The sequence below is a fragment of the Centroberyx gerrardi genome, chromosome 9 (genome assembly GCF_048128805.1).
Source record: "Centroberyx gerrardi isolate f3 chromosome 9, fCenGer3.hap1.cur.20231027, whole genome shotgun sequence".
Lineage (NCBI taxonomy): Eukaryota > Metazoa > Chordata > Actinopteri > Beryciformes > Berycidae > Centroberyx > Centroberyx gerrardi.
The window spans coordinates 27,786,336-27,810,767 of record NC_136005.1 but is presented as its reverse complement, the minus strand read 5'-3'; the positions used below and the strand labels follow the sequence as shown (position 1 = coordinate 27,810,767).

At 43.3% G+C, this 24,432-nt stretch overlaps 1 protein-coding gene across 5 annotated transcripts in view; it reads left to right on the top strand.

Moving 5' to 3' along the window:
- The window catches only part of nlgn1 (neuroligin 1), a 266,319-nt gene that overhangs the window by 33,373 nt on the left and 208,514 nt on the right, over window positions 1–24,432 (top strand). The window contains exons 3-4 of one of the 5 annotated variants that reach the window (XM_078285490.1): window positions 15,643–15,666; window positions 19,680–19,698. The exons of 3 other annotated variants lie outside the window; for them this stretch is intronic. In XM_078285490.1, the coding sequence (XP_078141616.1) occupies window positions 15,651–15,666; window positions 19,680–19,698 (35 nt within the window). In that variant the 5' untranslated portion in view covers window positions 15,643–15,650. Of the gene's footprint in view, window positions 1–12,977; window positions 13,004–15,642; window positions 15,667–19,679; window positions 19,699–24,432 lie in introns of all 5 variants that reach the window. One more of the 5 variants, XM_078285491.1, reaches the window with a different exon arrangement.

Genomic DNA, 24,432 nt, shown 5'->3' with positions numbered 1-24,432 from the left:
GGTCTGAGAAACAAAATTTCATCAAATGGGGGTCTGTGGCTCTAATGTGGACTAAATTAGGGGCCCTTGATAGGAAAAAGGTTGAGAATCACTGCTCTAAATGCTTCAGAGTCCTGAGTAAAATTGTTGGGGAAACATTGAATCCTAATGCTTGGCATGAAAATGGCAAACAACAAACAAATATTGAAACAGTGGAGAGTTTTAGTATCCCATGCTGGGGAAAACAGTGAATCCTAATTAAAAAATCTAATTTTTGGGGGGGCGTTTTCGGCATGAAAGCGGTCCGCGTTGAAGAAAGACCTCGTATTGGTCTTAAACCCTGGAGGCGATATCTATTCCTGGCCCACATTTGTTCCTTGCAGTGCTCCTATCGCGCGGCAGTCCTCCCAGGGTCCCTTCCTGCCTTCCTGGCTGTCAGCCTGGCTTCCTCGCAGCCCTAGGTGTTGGTAATGAGCAGCTTCAAACCTCATTGCCCCCTCATTACAGCCGGGGCCTGCTGGGATCGCTGCCTCTCTCCTCGTCTCCGCCATGTCGCCATCAAAGAGTCCGCTCGCTCGCTCGCTGCTGGACAGAGGTAGACTTCTGAGGGCCCCTGTGACCTGCGTGTGTGTGTGTGTGTGTGTGTGTGTGAGGAGGTTAGGTGTCTGTGTGTGTAGGCAGAGGAAAAGGTGGGTCAGGTTGTGTGTGTTTATGCTCTGATGAATTTTAAAAAGCCTATTTGGATACGTTCATTGAAATAGGACGTTGGTCTCGTTCCATCTTTTCCTCTCTCTCTCTCTCTCTCTCTCACACACACACACACACACACACACACGTTTGCCTGGGTGTGTGACGCTGGTGAGGTGAGATGTGTGCGGAGGCTATGGGAGTGTGAATGTGTGTTGCGTGGGTGTGTGTTTGTGTGGAAATGCTAAAAAAAAAAATCTTAGTAATGTTACCTTCCTAAACCTGTGCCAGCTGCAATGTCGCTACTTGAACTGATATGTAAATACATGGTAACTACCTGGTAAATACATGCTAATTTACTATTCTTTACCTGATAAATGCATACTGTTCTTACCATGTATTTACCTTGTAAATACCTTGTGTGTATTAAGCTGTGTAAATGGAAGTTAACCATTTACGAAGGGTTAAATAGTGAAAATGACACAATGCGAAACATGCATTTTTGTTTCATCTTGAAATGTTTTATCATCCTCATTACTTTAATATTATATTATTATATTATTACAATGCAAGCTAATGAACAAAAATGCAAAAACATACAAATAGAAATAAAATAAATACAAATAGAGGAGAAAAAAAGAAGAAAAACAACATCCTCTTGTTGCTGTGGCTGGTTAGCGGAAGTTTTTATGGCACGGTCAACCCCCCGTATAAACCGCATCTCTTCCTCCCAACATTTACACTCCATCCGTCTTGATTGGATAAGAACGGTGCAGGGCTTTCTCCTTAATTGGCCGGTCTTTACAGGCCCGCTAGCCCACGTTTGGCCGAGCAGAGAGAGAGACCCGGAGACAGAGAGGGACAGGTTTACCACTGTTTGCCTTGCCATTGATTAAACGCCGACGTCTCCTTCCTCTCCTCTCCTTCCCTCTCTCCTCGCTATCTCATTATTCTCCTCATCGCGGTAAACGGCGTCCCAGCTGATGAGCCTCGCAGTGAGCCGAGGCTATCCGCGGCGCAGCGTCAGAACATAGCGGCGCAGTTAGCCCCGGCCAGCGCTCTCGCAAAGCCACGCCACATGTGTGCCAAGGAATCGCGTCTGGTAATGGCTGCGATAATAAACATGTAATTCTGGACCGGTCCGACTGGAAATCCAATAAATGTCAGAAGTGAAAACACTGAAAGGCTTCATTTTGTTTGCTCTGTCAAAGGGCTTTTCACTGGAAAGCATAAGCTGAAAAAAAATGCTACAATGTACAGTATTATAGACCCGGCACATGCCAAATCCATGCCAATCTGATGCCAATTTCACAGTATGCCAAGCTAAATCCTAGCGTTCCCCCCCCCCACACACACACCCAGGGCCAATCCAACTCTGCTGCTAATCCGTCTCCCCCCCCCCCCCCCCTTCCCCGGTGCGATGCATCTGCACAGCGGTGATATATGTAACATATCCCCCGGCCATTTGTTTTCGCCTGCTTAATGGCGTTGCACCTGTCTCCCCGGAGAGTATCCTTCCGCCCCACGGCGGGTCGGCTCATTCTAGTGCCGCTGGCCACCGCATCGCACATCTGCCGCTTTAGGCTTGAGACTTTATTACCCACACAGGCCAGGGGGAGATATTTGCACCTCTCTCTCTCTCTCTCTCTGCCATACCTTTGATGCTGGGGGTCTTAAGCTGTTATTAGCGAGGCAGAGTATCGAGCCCTGGAGAGGATCTATGGAGCCTCTACGTTTATATTCAGCCCCCTTCTTTTTTTTTTCTCTGAGCTTTCTCATTAGCAGCGATGGAGACTAATTGTCAGCGGCTAAGTCTTTATTGCTGCGGGTTCTCTCTCTCTCTCTCTCTCTCTCTCTCTTGCTGTTTTTCTCTTTCTCCGTTTGCCCCCTCTCTACTCTTTCCAAATGGCAACGATGGCAGGGGCGGCCCCTTTGTGTGGCGGTAATTAGCTTTTATAGTGTTGCTATGAGCGGGGGTCTTTTCTCTGCTGTGGCCGTCACTCCGCTTGGCCCGTCGTTTTATCAGCCCGCCACGCTCCGGGCAATTAGTCTGCAGCTCCCCCCCCACCACCACCACCTCCCACCATCATCCAGCTCAACCCCAACTGAGAGGGAGAGAGAGAGAGAGAGAGAGAGAGAGAGAGACACTTCCATCCCATCCCCGGTTCTTTAACAGCAAGAATAAAAATCAGCCGGCTTTTCACAAGGACCCCCGTTTTTTTTTGGTTTGTTGTTTTTTTGTTTGGCACTTGCGCCGCACTCGAGCCGCTGTGTAAAGCCTGGTAATTTCTAATGCCCGTTTCAGAGAAATCCCGACACAGCCTGTTATTTTTTGGAGAACGCCAGGCGCTGAATGGGATAATTGTCAACAAAACCAAAACAGGAATTAATGATGTTTTGCCGCGTGCTGCGTAAGCAGACAATCGCTATTTGATTTCTCTTTCTTTTGTTACGCCATCCGCGCTTTCTCCTCGAAAATTATAGCCGCGGCGCGCAGAACCTTCTCGCCTAGCTTCTCTCTGAAGCATAATTAGTGTACTCATGAAGACTCACTCGCCCACGCACCCACACACACACGCCACACTCGCTCACCAAATGTTACCCATGATTTAGACATGTATTGGAACATTTAATTATCGGGAGAAAAAAAACATCGGGGACGGTGAATTATTATAATATTCCTGCTACGGCTGCCGCTGTTGACCGAGCAACAGTTAAGGGCGGATGTTGCAAATTAGTGTACGCTCATTTTGCAGCGCTGAGGTTGGGACCCCATGTGGAGTCTCCTGATAAGAAAATGAGATTCCCAGGAAAGCTAATCAAATGATTGTATTAATATTTGGCTGTTGCTTTGAAGTGAACAGCGTTTGAACTGAACAGAAGGAAATGTAAAAGCGATGCAGGCTGCATCCACATGCAGCATGATTCAACAACAGCTTGATATCTGGCTCCCCCTGAGGATTGGAATGTGTGTTTTTTTGCATTCTGTTATTCAGTAAACAGGAATATGAAAGCTGTGAAATCTGCACAATTTGCATGTGGCTTAAATGCTGGTGTAATAGGATTTTTTTCTGTATGGGTTTTCCTGCGAAAAACATTAAAATAATGATCTGCAACATTTTCATATAAATAAATGTCTGTTTTGCTACTCTCTGTCACCAAGTGATAGGATTCAACCTATAGCCGGTTCATTAAAGCTGTTCTAAACACTTCCTCTGCGTTTTACATTTCTGCTTTGTCTGGAATAAATAGAAGAAGAACTGGGTAGTTAGCATGAGCAGTGATAGCCACCATGGCTGAACAGACAAAGAAAAGAGCGACACCTACAGAAACTCAAACTGCATCAACAGAAAATTGAAGCCCCGCCCACACTGTTTGACTGACAGGCGATCTCTGGGAAGTGCAGTGCAGAAACACCACAGCAATGAGCGCTGTGCACCAAAGATGGTGACAAAATAACAAAAACACAGATCTTTAAGAAACTTAAACTTCGATAGGTAACACTGAGTTTGGTGTCTTTCTTCATCTGAACTCACCCATGATAAAAAATGTTCTGCTCCCACCCTGAGATCTTTGAGTCTCTTTCACCATTTTTATTACACAGTTCAAAGTAGAGGGAGACAGGAAAGACTGGGAGAGAGGGACAACGGTCCTATGTCGCATGCGAACCCAGGACGCTGCGTTTACATGGTACGCACCTTAGACCACTAAGCCAGGACGCCCCAGATTGGGAACCATTGACCGAGAATATCCATCCCATTCTGTTAGGCAGCCATTTTGATTTCCTCCATAGTTCCAGTAAGAACTACAAATCCCATCCCCGGGGAACATTTAAACTCTCGGGTCCTATTGGCTGTCTCGTCACTGAGCTGTAGTCTTTCCCTGTTAGCTCAGATATTGATCTGCCGCTTAGGCAATTAGTCCGAGCAGACCCGTTCCCCTCCTTATCCTTTCTTCTCTCGGCTCCAATCTAAAGCTCTCAGAAAATACTGTTGGATTGCCCAGAGTCAAAAGAAGCCAAATCACCCGCTCTTTTTCCTCCTTTGTTGTGATCACCTGCCAGCTACAAGGGGTTGGGAAGGGTTTCGTCCATTGAAACAACTCCACAGTCCCTCCCTTCCTCCCTCGCTCTACACCCAAGGCATGCGATCCAACGCTGCTGCCTAAACGAGAGAAACAGAAGACAATGAGGCCTAAACATGGAGAACTTCACATTTTGGTGGCTCCAAGTGGCAGGGGGAGAGAACTGTTTGAAGTTTGAAGGACTTCCTCACCCAGAAATCATGTAACGTGATCTCAGTGAACTGCACACTTATCTGACCTAAATTTCTTCTTCTTAGTGGCTGGTAGTGGTAGAGGTGGTGATTTTTTTTTTTTTTTTTTTCGCAGCAGGCTCAACCATTGTTGTTGAGACTAGCTTTCTATGGATGAAGCGTTCACTTGCTGCTGTTTATTAGACAGTTTTGTATTTTACTCTTAAGTTTCGAGTCGTCCATACCCAACATCAGAACTTCATTTGGGCAAATAGGGCGAATATCTGCCAATTAGTGGGGATGGGTCACTCATCGCTGTTGCAGCACCAATTTGTTAGTTAGACTGATAAGACGGGTGTGTTTTACATAAAAGTCTTGCCTAGTGCAGGGGATTTATATATCTATTCCTATGGCCAATGGATCTGATCAACTTTTGTGAACATGAAGAACTCTCTCTAACAGCTAGAACCAGTGAACTAAGTCTGTCCAAGCCCATAGACATGACTATATGAATTCATAAAGTGGTATTGTGCTCTTTACTAGCAGTGTTTTCATCTTCAGCAGCCGGGCTGTTTATTGAAACTCTACCAGGGCTTAAATCCACTACACATCCCAGTTGCCTTTCATGTTCCCTGGCCAGCTTGACACTGAACCCAAATTGGCCAATCTTCTTGTTGAGACAATCCTCAATCTGTTTTTTTTTCTCTTTTCATTGATGGTGGGTGTTGAAATAGGGGATGGTCTCGATTGATCAAAAAGAGTTGCCGCTTGTTTGTCTGCACATTTGCCATTGGTTTTCTCTGGGTTTGATTTAGGAGATTAAAGGGCAAACTTTATCTGTCTCTCCTAAAAAATAGCACCCAAAAACAGAGATAGTAAGTAATTGTTGAGTCATTGGTATTGATCAACAGCCCTATCAACCCCACGCAGATATATTACGGTCACTTTGTGCTATAGGGAAGTAAAATTCGTACTTGTTGCCCCTTTAAGCTGCTATGAGTCTAAAAACCCGAAACATTCTATAGATCAACAGTTTGTGGCTCGTTCATTGTCAGTTGAGCAGCTCCAGATTTTCCAAAAACTGCGCTGAAGAAGCTAAGGGTCAGTGAGCTAAATTCAGTGATATTTTTGCAGGTGCCATTGTTTCAACATGGTAAAACATAGCTAAAGGCCAAGGAAGCAAAAGCTTTTTTTTTTTTTTTGCCTCATACCTGTCTTTTGGTATCAAATCCTTGCAGAATTGAAGATGAATCATCACCAGATAGAGCTAACTGAAGCTCCCTGACCCAGTGCACATGCTATTAGCTGTATATGCCTCCACTTTTCAGTGTTTTACAATAATAATAATAATAATATTGATAGTTCAGGTCATAATCAAAGATTACTCCCAAATGTCTGGCAGATGGTTTAGTGTAGGTTGCCAAGATGTTCTTGAGTTACATCAGGAGCAATCGGCAGCCCTAATAATAAACAGCTTCAGATTTACCATTATTCATTTGGAGACATCCAACATTTGATGTCTGTCAAACAATTCTTAAGAGAAGTAGAAGAAGAAGCTAGTAGTGTTACAGGTATTTACAGGCATATACAACTGTGTATCACATAAAAATGGAAGGAGATATTATGACTGCAAATTATGTAGCCAAGAATCGATCTATTATATGATCTATTAATTTATTGCGCAAAAATTTGAGTTTCCTGATTACAACCAATGAATGAATGATGATAGGCTGTATTTTAGCCTACCGTGTTTCTCTGGGTTAGATTGCTCCTTAGCTCTTTTTGTCTGTCTTGTCAGCTCTGTGCCTTTAAATGAATATATAAAGTAAGCTCATTAGTCCAGTTTCCTGACTGAAGCCACTGACTGAGGAGGGGGCACCAATTAAAATGTTTAAAAGACACCTACATTCCGGTTGATGCATGGCTCTGTGCTGTAAATGCTGCTAGTGGACATTACATCTGCCACTCCAATGTGACGTGGGGACAGAATGCACACACGCCAGAGGCAGTGGACATTGGCCTTGAGGGACAGAGAATGGACCCTTGCGGTACTCCACAGCTCACGTGCCGCGGAGCAAATAGAATTACCCAGGGCCACAGAGAACTGTCTGTCTGAGAGATAAGAAATAAACCAATTTAGAGCAGTATTTGAGACTCCCACACAATCCCCAAGACGATCGGCAAAGATTTTGTGATCAACAGTATGAAACGCAGAGCCGAGGTCAAGAACCAGAATAGAACCAATACCAGTATCAGCTGCTAGAAAGAGGTCATTGGAGGCTTAGTAAATTTTAATAAAGCAGTGTGCACTATGCCTGATTGGAATGTTCGAAGAGATCATATTGACTCGTGATCAGTTAATTAATTACAGAGCGTGGACGGGTCCAGGCTAGTTTTTAGTAGAGGCTGCACAAAAGTATGTTTAAAATAAGGACCTTAGCCAGTGGCCAAGGAACAGTTTATAATAGAAACAATATCTGGACAGATATCTCTTTTAAGAGCCTGGTTGGAATTATATCCAGAGGACAGGATGAGCACTTCATTTGTGAAATCATGTACAAAAGTGATTGTGAAGAAATTACCTCAAAAGGAGGTTAATGAAGGTTGGTAGCTTGGTGGACCACATTCATAATACAAGCAGGTGGGATAATCTGCGTTTTTGTATTCTCAGTTTTGTAAGTAAAGAAATACAAAAACTTCTCACAGTCTTCAGGAGAGTTTTCAACACTAGTACTAGTTACTGGACCATTACCAAGTTGATTTATTGTGCTAAACAGCATTCTGGGGTTATGGCAGTTCTGAGAAATATTATAAATATTTTTCTCTTGCAGCCTTAGCCTCCCTGTTAAAATGTGACATCAAAACTTGTTTACGTGAGTAAAAGACCTCTAGTTTGTTGCTCTTCCACTTCCATTTTCAGTCTTGCCCTGCACTGTCTTCTGAGGTAATGTACACTGTATGCTCATTCAGCCAAGGAACACTTTTCAAACTTGGTTTTCTGTTATATTTAAAATGAGCAACTCTGTCCAATGTAGCTAAACTAAGAGAGTTGAAGTTCTCTATCAAGTTGTCATGGCAGCTTTGTGCAGTTAACTCAGAGCGTAGCAGTTCAAAAGCCTTTATAAATTAATGCAAGTGGGAGCAAGTGGGAAACAGAGCAAGGAAGATTAAGAATAATGCCAAAATGGTCAGAAGCCAACAAGTCTTTTGTTACTAGGTTGTTTAAGGAGAAGCCATGAGTTAAAATAAGGTCTAGCATGTTATGAGTAGGTGCTGCTACTGAATTAAACCAAAGGATTCAGTAAAATTTCTAAATTCCAAGCCTAGTGAGTTGTTAGGACAGCATACATGGATATTAAAATCAACAAGAATAAGAATGGCAAAAGACAGAAAACTAAGAAATAGGATTTTTATTATGATGAGGGGTGGTACACTAAAACACAGAGAATTGGTTGTACCTTATTAAAAGCACGCAATAAACACTCAAAAGAGGAAAAATCCCCAAAGGAAGCAGGAGTGCATTTAAAATCATTACCATAAATCACAGCTCCTCCGCCCCTGCGGCCAGACAGTCTTGGTTTGTGGAGGTGGGTTTGTAGTTTGTAGTGTGATCAATTGAGTTCAACCAAGTCTAAGTTAGCATGATAAAATGAATATTCTATGTGGAAATAAAGCCACAGCACATAAAATATTTATTGTTTAACGATCTCACATTGAGGAGGCCAAATAACAGTGTTTACCAGAGTCAATAAGAGTGTTTAAAGGTCTTTAACGTCATCCTTGAGCCGCTCCCATTGTTGGTGCTTGATGTCATTGGTGGACAATGCTAGAGGAGGCTATGGGGTGGTCACATTGCAAAGGTCCTAAAAAGGTGTTGATATTAGCGACCTGAGTGCCAGGGCAACAGAAAGTCTTCAGGGGACACAATATTTTGTACCATGGACAAACATATTAAAAGGGTGGAGGGGTGGGAGGGGCCAGGGCCAAGGGTGAGGAGTGATAGACTGTTGGGACAAGGGTCTGAGGGGTAATGGGCCAAGGAGAATGAAGTGGTGGGGACTCTCATTGGTACCAATGGAGGGGGAGCATTGGGTTGGTTCTCTACCGTACGCAGTTTTACCTCCTCCCACTATGGACTATGGTTCTGGAGCAGCAGGGGTATAGCAGGCGTGGAGCTTTGGCTTAGCCCCAGTTTTCACCCACTATCACTGAAGGGGCCAGCAGGGTAGACTGCTCCCCATACCAGTCGGCGTCGGAGGACTTGCGAGCAGCAGCAGCCAGAGAGTCCAGGAGTTGCTCATCCTCCTTTACCTGGTAGAGAACAGACCTCTAGCTCTCAAGCTTGACGATCCTCTTGGTGAGATCTAGACAGCTTGGGTGCTTGGGAATGGAGAGGGGCGAGGGCAAGGCCAGTCCAGTTAGGCGTCCGGGAAAGTAAAACCCATAGACAGGTGGAAGTCCGGTAAACTCACTCGAGTGCAGAGTGACACAACAGCTAGCTGGCCATCTGGCTGGAAGCAAGCCAACGCAGGGCACAGCAGCAAGCGGTTAAGTGAGATCGAAATGGTCACTCAGACACTCAGGTGGAGAAACCACATGAAAGAGATTAACACGGAATGAGTCCGACAAAAAACGAGGTCCAGTCCATTCAGTGGACCGGTGCAATCCAGAAAACGAGCGAGCAGTCCAGGAGGATCTAACTAGCAGCAAGCAGGTCTCAAATAGACCAGTCCAACAGTCCACATATAAAACATATAAAGCAGATAAGACCTCTCTGATGACTTTGCTTTAAATGATAACCCTTTAAATGATAACACCTACACTACAGCTAACTGGTCGCCAATGCAGACATCTGTCCAAACGCCAGCCTTTGTCAGATTTCCGCCTCGATTTGCTTCCATCTGTAGCGATGGCACATTTCTCCTCCTGACATTTGGTTAGCTGGGAGTAGAGAAAGGAGAGAGGAAGGGAAGGAGGGATGGAGAGAGGGAGGGAGGGCGCGTCACATTATTTAATTACTGAGTGTCTCTGTGTTGAGGAGGCTATTACAAGCTAATGACTGTTGTCAAGATTGTCCCTTTCTCCCGCCTTGGAGAAAGACAGCATGGGCCCGTCTAGAGGTCACAAATGAACACACACACACACACACACACACTGGCTGGGAAAAAATGGGTAGGGAAAGTGAATGAGTGACACTCCCTACCCTCAACAATGTTGAACTGGGCAGCTTCCAGTTACTAACAGTGAAAGACTGTGGCTGTACTGGGCACCAGTGTGAATGTGTGTAACCGTATGAATGTGAAGCGGAAAAGAGAAAGGATGCACAGTTAACTTTCCCTGGATAAAATAAAATAAGAAGTGTACACACACAAACGCAGTCTTCCTGCATGGTCACATGACCTCAAATTGATCAAGCTCTGCCAGGCGCGGTGCATAAAGGATCGTCTCTCTTTGTCATCATTTTGCACATGTTGCCTCCTCAAATTGACTTAATTAATTCATCCATTGACGGACCCTTCGTTCACTCGGCGGATAGTTAAAGTGTAAAAAAAATCTGAACATTTTTAGTCAGCTAATGAAGCAGTAGCGGGGATGATTGTTTTCCTACTTGGAGGGGAGTTTGTGTGAAACTAATGACTTCTCAGTGATAATTAATTGATCCTAGCCAACCTGAATAAGCAGAGTTTTAATAAGAAGTGACAACGAGAACAGGTCCCAATCACCGTCGCTTCAGCGTACGGGAAAATCACTGTAGGGGAAGGGAGGCAAAACAAAATGTCCCTTTGAGACCAAGCCAATGCACAGTTACTAAATATTAATCAGTGAGCAATAGGCTTTACTGTAAGGTAGAGTTTGATTTGGGTTATTTGTATTGAAGAGAGTGATGATGACTTTACACCACAAAAATGTCCCTCAGTCTTTTCTCAGATTTCATTTCTTCCAACTTGTTTCAAGATGCCACTTGTGTTTTAGGCTTCTCATGGAGCAAGTGGAGTGGCTGATCTCAAGAACTCTTTTTGCATCGGAGGATGTTGTCGCTTTCTAAGAGCACTGAACACAAGGCTATATCAGCTGCTGATAGTATTTGCAGTGTAAGCCCGCAAACAGCTCTCCTCGAGCGCAGCGGTGTAATATTCTCCACCAAGTTATTTTCTTTCCAGATGCTTGAGGTGCAATTGATTGCTGTTTCTCCTGCTCTGAGGTTTCACTGTGGGATCTATTACACCTGTTCCTCTGGGCCTGAAAAGGAGTGTTAGGTTTGCTTCAGCATTTTCATATAAATACCCACAATATACTACTCAAATGCAAAACCTCTTCCAGTTTTATCAGTATCATTCAGAAACAATATTATACTTTCTATGCCTGTTCATTATTACATTCGATATTGAATTTATTGATAACCTTTGGAAACAGTGGAACTATATACTCATCCTCAGGCAGAGCGCTTGCAGTCAAATCAATGCTGTGTGTAGCTAAATCAAAGTGAGCACAGTGTCAATAAACTAAGATGAACAAACGTTGCTTAGCCAACTAAATATAGTGAGAATAGAAAATCACACAAGTGGCATTAAATGTGTGGTTCTTCTTCTGCTGATCTTACCGAGTCTTGTGGTGATCTTACTCAGTCTAGTGTTGCGCAATACTTTGTAAAAGTGTCCTTCACAGCCGAGGTTTGACAACATATCAGGAACATGCTGGTGCAAAGGCAGCTTTGGAGAAAAGGCCCTTTTCTCCTTCAGTGAAGTGTCCATTATGCTGGTTTTCAAGTCTAGGCGATTCCCCCCAAAGGCCCGCAGTGCTCTTATCTACTCTCCACTTTGAAACAGATTTCTCTATTGTTTGTTTTTTTCAAGGACTGTGTGACATTGCCGGTACTGTACATTGTTAAGTGTTTAGTTTGATATTCTGAAGGCTCCCTTTTACCGGCTTTTGTGGATTTAATTTCAAGCTAGTTCAGCCATGGTGGCTATCACCCAGTTCTTCTTCTAATTACTCCAAAGAAACCGGAAATGTAAAACACATCACAATGGAAAAGCTTTCATGAACTGGCTATAGGTTGAATCACTATTGTGTTATAGCAGTCAGATAGAGAGTAGTAAAACAGAGTATAAGTGTAAGTAACACGTTATATACACATTCACCTCTGACATATCACAGTTTTTTATATTTTAAATATATATATCAAGCCTGAACTGACATCAAGGCTAACTCTCTGTATCTCCTCAGTGCATACACACACACACAAACACGAAAAATCACTGTCACTTACAGGTCAGCAATGACATCTTTGCACTCTAATGGTCCGACGTGGAAAAACAACACAGCTACCATATGTATTCATGACACAGTGCACACTTGACAGGGTCAGGTGGATAGCTTAGTGTACATGCTGTACTATACATCATATCAGGTAGAATGGCACAGCCGGCACACTGTGCATCTCCAGGGATTTCACTGTCAATCCCCTTGATGCCTGCAGTTTGCCCATCGACAGCTTTTAGAAGGAATGCCCGCCTCCCTCCACGCATTATATCCCTTGACCTCCCCCGCTCTCTCTCTCTCTCTCTCTCTGTTTCCTCTGCTTTTCTTATAATTCACTCTTCCTTTCACATCCTCCCTCCTTCGCCTCTCCTCTCCCCTTCTCTCCCGCCCTCATCCTCTCCTCTTCTTTCCTTCTTTCTCCCTTCGCCTTTCCTGTCTCCTCTCCTCTTCTACCCGCTCATTTTTTTACCTTCTCTTCCACTCTCCTCATTTCCTCTCCTCTTCTTTCCTTCCGCCCTTTCTTCTCCTTCCCTCTTCTCTCTCTCCTCTCATTTCCCCTCCTCTTCTCTTCTTTTCCACTCGCCTCCTCTCTTCTCTCCTTTGTACTATATTCTCCTCTCCTCTCCTGTCTTCTCTTCCTCTCTCCTCTTCCCTTCTTCCTCTCCACTCCTCTCCTTCATCTCTTCTCTTCTCTTCTCTTCTCTCCTGTATGTTACTGTTCCCCCTTCTGTTTCCTTTTCTCACTCTCCCCATGCTGGGCTTGAGGGTGGGATCTTTAAACATAAATTGTGGAAGGGACAGACAGAAAAGGGGCTCTAGTTATAGAGATTTGTCAGCAGAAAAAAAAAAAAAAAAAACTAGATGTAGTTTTCCTCCAGGAGACTCTTAGTGATGAGGAAAATGAAATAGACTGGGGCTTATGGTGGAAGGGAGAGCATGTTCGTATAGCCATGGGACTAATTTCAGTGTTGGGGTGGCTATTCTCTTCTCTCCTGGATAGGGACAGTTCTTACATTCACTTCTGAGGTAGGGCAGTGTCTTTTTTGCATTGCAAATGCTCTTAATCAGGGCAAAAACAGTGTTTAGGAAGACAAGGGAGGCCTTGGCTCAGTATAACCAGGATGATTGCATTATTATAGGTGGGGACTGGAACTGCACCACAGATGTCACTATGGATAGGAGACACACCACACCTCCAGTCATCCTATTTTCTGTCAGGGTTAGATTTAGTTGATGCATGGAGGGCAAAACATCCAGCTGATCTGTGAGATGATCTGTGAGATCCATATCCTTCTGGCATTTTAACACTAGGCAGTTGCACAACTGGTTTCTGTGAGAAATGTGAATTGTTTTGGGATTATTGTAGGGGCAAAAAGGGGGACTTTGGAACGTTAAGTCAATCGTGGGAGGTGCGGAGGGCCAGATGAGGGTCTTTCGCCAGCACCACACTTAGATTTAAGGGCTGTTCAGACTGTTCAGATGCTTGAGCAGGATATGAAATACATTGGGAGTGGTCTGCTCATGCAGGATAAGCCTAATGGGAGGGGTGTGCGACAGAGCAAGCACCAGGAGCTGGGCACCTTTCTGCAGGAAAGGGTAAAGGGAGCGAAGACAGTGCAGATCCTGGTAAATCTGGAAGATGAGGAAGAACCAGATCCAGGGTGTGGTCTCTGTAGATCCGGTCTCTATGAGCACTGGTTTACTGGGTCTATAGACTGAGGGGTAAGTTGGACTAATGCTCACATGGGGCATTGGGGGTGTACTATGTATAGTGTTGGATGATGGCACCTTGTCACTGACTCTTCTCTCATCTTCTCTCCCTCTCTCTCGTCTACTTTCTTCCCCTTCCCTCATCTTTCTCTCTCTCTTCTCCTCTCTTCTCCTTTATTTCCTTCTTCTCCTCCCTTCTCCCGTGTCGGATGAACACGGGCCGTGCAGGGGCCCCCGGGGCTGACAGCAACAGAGTATTCCGAGTCTTTTGTGCACATGCTGTGAATACATGTGCGCGTGAAGAAAGACAGAAAAAACAGAAAGTAACAAAGAAGAAACAAAGCGATGGATAAGCAGGGAGAGATAGTGTGAGCCTGTTGATCTGCTGGTTTACTCTTTAAAATCCTGTCATGCCCCCTCTCGTCTATTGGCAGCATATAGATCCACCTGAGGAATAGGCCAGTGTATCGCTAAACCCTGAGGGAAGGCCCATCCTTTTTCTTTTTTTTTCTTTTAACCTTTTTCCACTCCCCTCTTCTTCTTTCTTTTTTATCCTCCCCACCTATCCTTTATGTCTTTCTTCCTTTTTTTATTTTTATTTTTTGCAAACGTGCGCAGGTTTCATTGATCCCGGGCTGTGAGGACATGAAAGCTGAGCCGTCCTCAATTAGACTCGCCGTCCTTCCTGGGACGCAACCGGCATGCAGGGTGTTTGGACAAACAGGGTGTGACCTTTATCTGATAGATAATAGCTAGATCCCGCCTATGGGGTTTTGTGGGGACAAGATTTGAAATGGGCGGAAATGGAACTTTGCACTTTGGTGGCCCCGAGTGGCAGCAAGAGATAAATGTTTGAATTTTCAGAAAGTTTGAAGGACTTTTTTGCCCAAAGTCATGTACCATTACATCAGTGAACTGCGCACTCTTTGGGCATGTTGGCGGCCCCTAATGGCAGCAAGAGGTAGACGCTTTGAAGACTTAAAGAGTAACCAAACCCCACCAAAATCTGTGGTGAAGCCTGACAACTAATGGTGAAAAGTAGGGTACTGCACTGGCCACCTGCTATTGGCTGGTGTTTGTGCCAGGTGATGTCACCTTCCACAGAGTACAACAGGTGGTGACATCACCTGGCACAAAGACCAGCCAATAGCAGATGGCCAGTTCAGTACCCTACTTTTCACCACAGATTTGGGTTTGGGGTTTAGTTGCTCTTTAAATCCTGTAAATGTTTTGAAGACTTAAATCGGATCCTGTTGGTACAGGTCATACCATTGGCTGCCCCATCTAGTGACATGCCTTTTGATTGGTCGGCAAGCCTGGGAAAAAGGGTTTGAATCTGTGATGCTAGTCCAAATAGTGTAGCAGGAGAATGTGTCCAGTTCTATATAGATGTTTACATTGTTGAAATGAGGGAGCTATAGATTGGCACAGTGGTTGTTAACCACCAAAAACAAAAATGTGGGTGTTTTTGACCTGCTGATACAGATGAATATGAATAGAATGATAAGGAGTGCCTTTCATTTTCTCTTTTCAAGCTATTTCTTATCTGAGGAAGCATAGAAATTGCAATTATTCATCATTATTCAATCATTCAAGTTATCACAGGAACTGATAAAACACCAATGCGTGTTTATCACATTCTTTCACAACATTCTGCTCACCTCCAAAATAATCATGGAATCTCTAGATTGAGACCCACCCTTTTAAAGGTTAAAAAGTGAATTTAAGTGATTTACAGTGATTCTGATAGAAATCTTTATGGATTCTTCATGTAGTGAGGAAGATTCGACTTGGTTTTGAAATGAATGTTCTCTCCACCCTGCCCAGAAGGAATGCTCAGAGAAAATTTCATTTAATATCATGCGACACGATTATATAAAGGATTTCATTTCAAAATGCTGTAAATCGGTTTTGTGGGAAAATGTTCCCTGCGGCTCATTGCTCAATAGTTATAAAACACAGCTGATAACATCACCTCAAATGTTGCCATTGTGTAAGTAAATGCCCCAAGATGGCTTACAACTCCAATAATACTCCATAGTGAGTTTTACTTTCATGGCAGCAATCATTTTGTCAGAGTAAGTGTCACCTTTTTCAAACAGCAGATACTCCAAGTTGGAACTAAACTCTTCATATATTAATCCTCATTAAATCTGCTGCCGTTGCTCATTAGCATGAGCTCCCTCTGCATCAAACCTTGAGGGAATCCATGCCAATGAGTGTTGCTAATAAAATGCAGTGTTTGCCTTCAATTCAAGGAGACCGCGCTTTACATTTGAGGTGGATAATCGATAGACTTACCTTTTGAAACAACTGTGTGGCAACTGAAGTGAACTGAAGAGTGCTATCGATTGGATATAGGTGAGCATCCTGAATGGTGATTAGTCTTGCCCTTGGAAGGATTTTGCAAAGAAGTCCCTTTTGAGAGAATTTTCTGGCATCCTTTTGTTTGGACTCTCTGAATCATCAGTTAAAGCTGCGCTAGGCAAGATTTATGTGTGAAAATACACCCGTCTTATCAGCCTCAATCATAAAGTGAGGATGCAACAGAGAAGAGCGTCTCATCTCTACTCATTTAGATGCTGTAAATTCACCCAAGTGTCTCCTAAACAGCAGTGAGAAAGTTGGACTCACCAACGATGGCTGAACCTCTTCAGCCAAGAAGACATTTAGTTTACTGACGTCACCTTACAGGATTTCCGGGTTATGAAGTCCTCAAAACCCTCAGAAAGTCCTCAAAAACAGTCGACTCTTGCTGCCAGTTGGGGCTGCCAACATGCGAAAGTTGCCTAGTGCAGCTTTAAAGAGAAATTAGCATTTAAATACAAAATGTTGTTTTCCCTTTGATGGCATCAGCAAGTAGTGAGTGATATCAGGAAAAATGAATTCGCCACAAGTCTGACTGGAGACAGGCAGAGGGAGGCATGAATGATAAGGAGGCACCACTCTGTTAACCAATTTGTGTACGTTATGTTCTCCACATGTGTGTGTATTCATGTATAAATGCATATGTCATGAACTTTACAATTTGCATTTTTCATGGCATCACAGATTCAGCGTTTTCCTGATGTCTGGCTTTGGGAGATTTGGGAGTGAGTTGTTCACGTTCAATAATACTGATGTGTGTGTATGAATGTGTGTGTGTGTGTGTGTGTGTATGTGTACCACATGGTGGTGGCAGCAGGGACTCAGCATTCCCATGCACGACACGTCCTAGGGCAATCGCCACGGTGATTTACCCTCTGCTCTGTTGCCGTGGCGACTGAGTCACTAAGGAGGATGGGGAGGGGGGGGGTGTGTGTGTGGGGGTGGGGGGTCAGACTAGGGCCCTTGTTGCTAAAAGGCGATATCTCCCTCTCTCTGTCTCTCTCTCTACTTGTCTTCCTCTCTTTCATCTCTTCTTTTCTCCCTCTCTCTCTCTCATCACATTTTGTACTTTCCATCCCTCCATGAAGCACTCGGAGCTTCAGTTAATTAATAACACACACACACACACACACACATAGGCCTATAAAAAGACAGACGCACACATTTGCGCCCACACACACTTCCCTTCCTATAAGCAGCATTGTCTCAAGGTTTGTGCTGATATAGCATTAAAAATGATTATAATTTCCCATAATTTGTTTTTTTATCTGAGACCGTCCAATATGGGGAGGCAGACTGACAAATTGAGAGGCTGAATAACACGAGATACTCAGTGAGAATGCCTAATAGCGTGGATGAAGTCTAATACACTGCTTAGTGCTTTAGATTAGGGACTGGAGCAAAGAGAGTATGTGCTGAGAGGTATGAATTATGTGTGTGTGTGTGTGTGTGTGTGTGTGTGTGTGTGTGTGTGTGTGTGGTATGTGTGAGAGAGAAAGCAAATTAAGATGGTGAAAGGGGTATGGAAAGGGCAGAGATAGATATATATATATAGAGAAAGATAGTCTTGGTGGAGATTAGTATTTAATAGGAATCTGGGCTTCATTTTAATCGCCTCTGTCTCTTGTCTTTTACTCAGAGCTGTGTGTATGTGTGTTTGCGTGTGTGTGTGTGTGTGTGTGTGTGTATGTGTGTGTGTGTGTGTGTGTGTATGGTCCAAGGGGATAGCCTCATTAAACCTCAGGGCTGACCAGTTGCATGTTCTCATCACGATGCACCCTCTTAATAAGATCCTCCTCCCACGGCTTCATCATGAAAGGGAAGAACTAAAGTATTCGTAGCATTCTGTTGCATCACCATGCGGCCATCTTGGTAGGAAAATAACAGGTGATTGTAATGAATGAGGTGTCAGGTGACTAGAATCAAATGACAGCCACAACCAATGAGCTGTGTATATGGTAAAGCACCATACTGGTAGGAAATGCATGTGACATCATGTTTCCCCCAGAATTGCATTCTTGTCAAGGAGGTCCAGTCACTAAAATTTCTTCCCATCAAAGGTCCGAAGTATCATAATGTCTAACTTGTGCTTTGATTCGGAGGCCTATAGTTGTCGTATGACTTTCTATCAAATAAAATAAACAATGTACATTTCAACATCATTTCAACAACATTTATTAATCAATTTCAAGAACTTTTCCCATGAATGTGTGGAAAACAAATCAGTAGCTGAAACATAATTAAAAGTATCACAATTATTTTCTAAATTCAAGTAAAAGAAAACAAGACAGTCTTCAGAATAAAATAACTCAAAAGTGCCTCTTTTTGAAATAGTGCAAACAGAACTTTCATGTCCCTTTTTCCCAATTCAGGTCAGTCAGTCAGGTAACGCTTAGTGATATGTCGCTTTGTGAGATGGCGTCTAGAGGGCGTCTCTGACTAAGAGATGGCCCAGAGTCTCTTAACAGTGGAAACAAATCTAGGCTATATCCAAGGGGTCATTGGGCCGGAACAGGAATGCACCGGTACGTCGTTCCGGGAGTGAATTTGACGACGTAATGCACGTTCCGGATCTGAAAAAGTAAATACAGAAACTAGACATTCTTTCCTATTTTCAACACAATGTGAGTGATTAAACAATGTGTTCAAGCGAATTTAACTTGTTTCTATGAAGTAGCACCGTTATGAGCGAAGCTGCTGCTGTATTTCTGCCGTCAATCCGTCAACAATTCTGTCTGTTTTCCGACAATCAGTGTGGCCGCAGCTACTGCTCTTCAACACACACGCCGTGGGCCTGGACAGGATCTGGACTTGTTCTCTTCCTTTTTCCATATTTTCTTCTTCACCTCTCTACCTTAATAACAATATCTTACTTTTCTTATTTTGGAGCAAGACATGCTGTCACCTCTCTCTGTGTAGCTTTTGTCTCTCTCTCGCTCTCTGTGTTTTCCTAGCGATGCACTGTAAACAATCGCTTTGATTGGCTGAGTTCAGTCAAGTGGACGCATGTGATTGGTCTGTGACCTCCTAGCTCCACTGAACGATTACCGTATGAGCTGAAATAGCTGCGCCTAAGGTCTATAACTGCGCCCGTGGACAAAAACGCTCCGTCAATCTTATTTTCATTAATTGATCAGAAATGGGTCGTGGTCCGGACAGAACCGTCGCTGGGTCCGGATCCGGCCCGGAGTCCGCCAGTTAGTGATGCCTGATTTAGACCAACATGGGACACTAAAACTCTCCATTGAAACCCATACCAATGAAATTCTCTGACACCATTACCTGAGTACCTTTCAATGTGACCATTTTTGATGCAAAAATATTAAAATTTCCCACCTTCACATTATGGTATGTTTGTTTACACACCAGAAGCCTTTCAAGATGTCTAGCATTCCCATTGATTTCCTGATGTAAAACAAGAAAATCGGCGTACTCATAAATGGCAGCGACGTCACAGAGGATGAGTTGTTGAGTCACAAAAACTTGAAGGGAATGGAGGCTGTTGATCGGTCTCCGAACAATTGGAACGGTGTGTAAAGCAACTTGACGACTCGCCGCAACTGAGCAATCAAGAAGTGTGCTGGCATGAATGCGCTTGAGTTTTTAAGGGATCATCAAAGGAAATCATTGACATGTGCCGAGTTTAACAGATACACAGTGTGTCTAGTGTTTCATGTACAATGCCAGAGCCCGGTAACATGTCATTCAAGCCCACATCCCTATACATCAAGAAACCTATGGGAGTTCTAGAAATGCTAGTGCCATCATTGTTTCCCTTGTCCCCACTGTAATGTTAACAGTGCTGTCATCATGTATTATGTATATCTACTTTTGGCTGTATATTAAATATTACACCATAGGAATGCACATTCTACTTTGTAAATAGCATGCAGCAGAAATGCACATACTTCATACTACGTACTAACTGCTTTAGAATGCCTACTAACACAGCAGACAGTATGAGTTTTTGAACATCAAACGAGTCCGCCATCTGACCAGGACCTTAGGTGAAATACTACGCATTATCTTCCCCATTGTAGAATAAATAAAGGTGTGTTTGACATTTTGAGAATATTTTGGGACAGCGGAGAGATGACAAGGCGTCTCGTCTGTAATTAGATTGATGGAATCTAACAAACCGGGCGAATAAAGACGACGCTGTATTGAAGGTTGTCGTAATTAGGATGTTATGATCGGCCAATCTGTCTTTCTGTCTTTTTTTTTTCACTTTCCTGATTATCATGCAGGCTACAGTGGAATGGAGATGAGTTAGGAGAGTGTGCAGACATTGACTAAGTTTGACATCGCCCTTCAGCTCCGCGGGGAGGGAGCCTTAAATTAAGTTGCCTGAGATTCAGCCTTTCCATCTGAGGAGAGGTCAAGGAGTGTTGGCAGCGCTTACTCACCGGAGCAATCCCCTATATGCTTATTGAGATATAAGAGAGGGAGGAAGTTAAATCGTTGCATAGGAGAGAAGGAAGGAGGGAGGAGAGGGAAGGGAAAAGGGAGAGAGGGAGAGACGAAGAATACTGCATATACAAAATGGACCGAATATCTCATAAGTAGCTGCCTTAGATGCCTTATGAGCACCATTCTAAGTATTGTTCTAATCATTCTAATTGTTACTGAAAATAATTGTGTACATATTTATTTATTTCTTGCTGTTCATTACCTTTCTTGCTGTTCATTACCATATACCTTTGATATCCTCAACTGCAATGTTCATGTTTCTTTTATGGTGTTCATGGTTTAAAGCAGCACTAGGCAAGATTTCAATGTAAAAATACACCAATCTTAGCCTTAAATCTGCTGTAGATTTGCCTTATTTGCCCAAATTCTGGGTAGTGAAGTCCTCCAAATTCAAACAGTTACCTCTCACTGCCATTTGGGGCCGCCAATGTGCAGAATTGCCTGCTGCAGCTTTAAATTTACCCATGGACGGTGGTTGTCTAGGGATTTGGCCCAGTAGTAGAAAGGTTGCTGGTCTGTCCCCTGGTACCAGTATTGTCCAACACTGCCAAAGAGCCACTGAGCAAGCACAGATAACATGCATATATATGAATTGACCTGCTTCCGAAGATGGGTACATATGTATACTGTAGGTATAGAGAGAGAGAGAGAGAGAGATGGGTAGATTAGTCATGCTGGTTATCCATACAGTTCTGGTGCACAACTAATGATCTTCAGAAAGTCGGAGCGTGGGCTTACTGAGATGGCTTCCATGGCAACTGCAAAATTACCTGTAGGACACTATGTTTGTGTGTGTGTGTGTCTGTGTGTGTGTGTGTAAAAGTAACAAGCTGTTCAGATCTTCCAGGGCCTCGGTATGTATACCATCTCAGCCAACATACTCTGAGACCTCAAAGAAAAGATTTCACTCCTTTCCCTTCTCTCTCTCTCTCTTTCTCTCTCATCACCCCTGCTTTCTGTCGCTCTATTGTTCTCCTCCCCTCCTCCGCCTCAATTTAATCCAATCAAATGCAATTCATTGTTATGAATAATTTAATTCATTACCACGACAGTCGAAAAATTAACGATATTGCCAAAGTGGATTACAATATATCAAAACATATGCGGTCGTATCCAAACGGTACAGTGAAATGATTAGGCTGCTAATTTTGGCATAACAAGCAATAGCTAATTAGTTGATTACAATGATGATTAGTGATTTCAAAAATGAAAAAAAAATAAAAATACAAGGATATTTGAGATTAAATAAGAACAACTCTGTCACTGTTATTGCGATGGCAGGGTACCTTATTTTTTTTCACCATGCAATGAGAAGTTTCTTAGAACAAACTGCATCGTGCCTAATTTACCAAACACAGATGAACCTCATGTCCCTTAATGATTCATCACCTGTTGTGCTTTGTCTTATTCTGCCTATTTATAATTTCAGATCTTTCATAGCTATGTTCAGACAAAAATAGGCTGCTTTTGGCAGCTTTGTTTCTTTTAAATTGGTCTTAAATTCAATTCCAAGTAGGATTAAAAATGTCTTAAAAAGTCTTAAATTTGGGTTTCTGAAACCTGCAGATAACCCTGCATGCCTTTCCAAGAGGGACTTGGTCATTCTCTCTCTCTGTCTGTCCCTCGCTTTGTCTGATTTTCAGATTTTTCCCTGCGTTTTGGACATAAACGCAGTGAGCGATAGTGGTTTAGTATTCACCAAAAGGACTGGTGTGGTTTATGATAGCTAACACAATAAAGCACATGAAGACCTGAGTGATTGACAAGTGTATGAAGTTAGGAGTAGCTGATTACAGCATGTGTGGTAGTGATGTGCAGTGGTGGGGACGCTACTTTGAAAGTCTTGTATTACAAGACAATTTTCTTTTATAACACAGTAGTTGGTAGTTGCAGTAGTTAACTTTGCCGTAAAATGACAAATATGTAACAAAAACACCATCCAAATTTGAATGTAGTCGAACTACCACCCAGCTACTGCAGAATGGAGCTGAACTACGTGTTTAATTACAGGTAGAACAACTCTCCGACACCGGTGACGTGTGTGTGTGTGTGTGTGTGTGTGTGTGTGTGTGTGTGTGTGTGTATGGTCATGTGTGTTAAGCAAGGAGCGTGACGCTTGTGTGACACCCGTACTCGGCATGCACACGCACACAAAGATGCGCCGGTGATCAATCGGGCCGGAGTGGCTCGCAGTCGATCCGTAGTGCGGTGCGTTCTGCAACGATTTCCTGCCGGCGTTTTAATGTATCTATAGGACAGGTCGATGGGCACGCCGGGAAGAATTCTATATTTCTGCCTGATGAACTACTTAATCATCTCGGGGATGGCCGGCCGCGTGAGAAAAATCCATATCCATTTTACCTTTTGTCTTTCATTGGCCACTGCTTCTCAGGTCATCAGAAAATAGACAGAGGGAGGGGAGGATGGGTGAGAGAGAGAGATAGAGAGGGAGGAATGCTGAGAGTATGAGAGAGAGAGGGAGATGAAACGAGAGTTAATCATTCATGATAATTTATTTGTGAGGCACTTTTCAAAACAAAGTTACAAAGTGCTGTAGAGGAAACAGATCAAACTATGCGTATGACAGGTGATCCATTTCTAATAGTAATGGTGACACTTATTTGCAGGGGTAATGGAATGTAATGGGACTCATGAAGCCTTTAACGAACCTCTATGACAGTCAAAAATCAACCTGACAAAGAAATATATCAAATACAAAAGAAAAACAAGTACAATACAACAGTCGTATTTATACAAATAGATGTCAAATGCAAGTTTATAAAAGTAAGCTTTTGAAAGGGACTTGAATGAGTGAACAGAGTCTGCTAGTATAGTCTGGAGTAATACATAATATTACAGTAATAGTATTACATTTCCCAGTAATAGCCAGTCTAATCAATTACTATTCCAATTTAAATTTAAATGTACATGATATGAGACTTTTTCCGACTTTGTAAGGAAGAAAGAAGGACTTCCGGTTGAGCGTGCGGACGTAGCAGTCGAGATAGAAGTGACTCTCACAATTTCATAGTTTATTTCATTTTTATGGTGAACTATATTTAAATTGATTTGCATCCTACATTCTTAACAATACAACTTGCAGCTCATATGCCAAAAAAAATGCCCAATTTGAAGAAAACACTGTCGAACGATCATGCTAGCTCCCAAATTAGCCGTCAAGCTAGCAACCGACATGCTAACTTTAGCCAGCCTGTATCTTCGCCCAAGCCCATCCAGCACCTCTTCAGAGAAATAAAGAAAGAGGGAAACGGCTGTAAAAGAAAGCACTTAATCGTTTGTCACTAATTAAGGTTTCTTAGGGTGATTTGCTAGCCCATTAACCCACCTTTTGGGCCCGTCGGAGGGTGGGGGGCGGCCTTTGCATCTCTCCACGGAGGCTACCGACTTTCTTCCAAGCTTGACTTGACTCTACTCGTGGCGAGAGAGAGAGAAGGAGAGAAAAAAAAGGCATCATCAAGAGAAGCTTTCCATTAAGTGAAGTGCCGCCATCGCCTGCTCTAATGCCGCTTTGTCTCTCTCCGTTTCCCCTCTGCAATCCCTCTCGCTTCACTCGACCATGTCCTCGCCGTTTTTCACTCCCTTCGCCTTCGGTGTGTCTCTCTTTCTCCCTCTCTTTCTCGTTTTTCCTCTCTTTCTGTCTCGCTTCCTCTCCGTCAATTTCTCTCTCTCTCTCTCTCTCTCT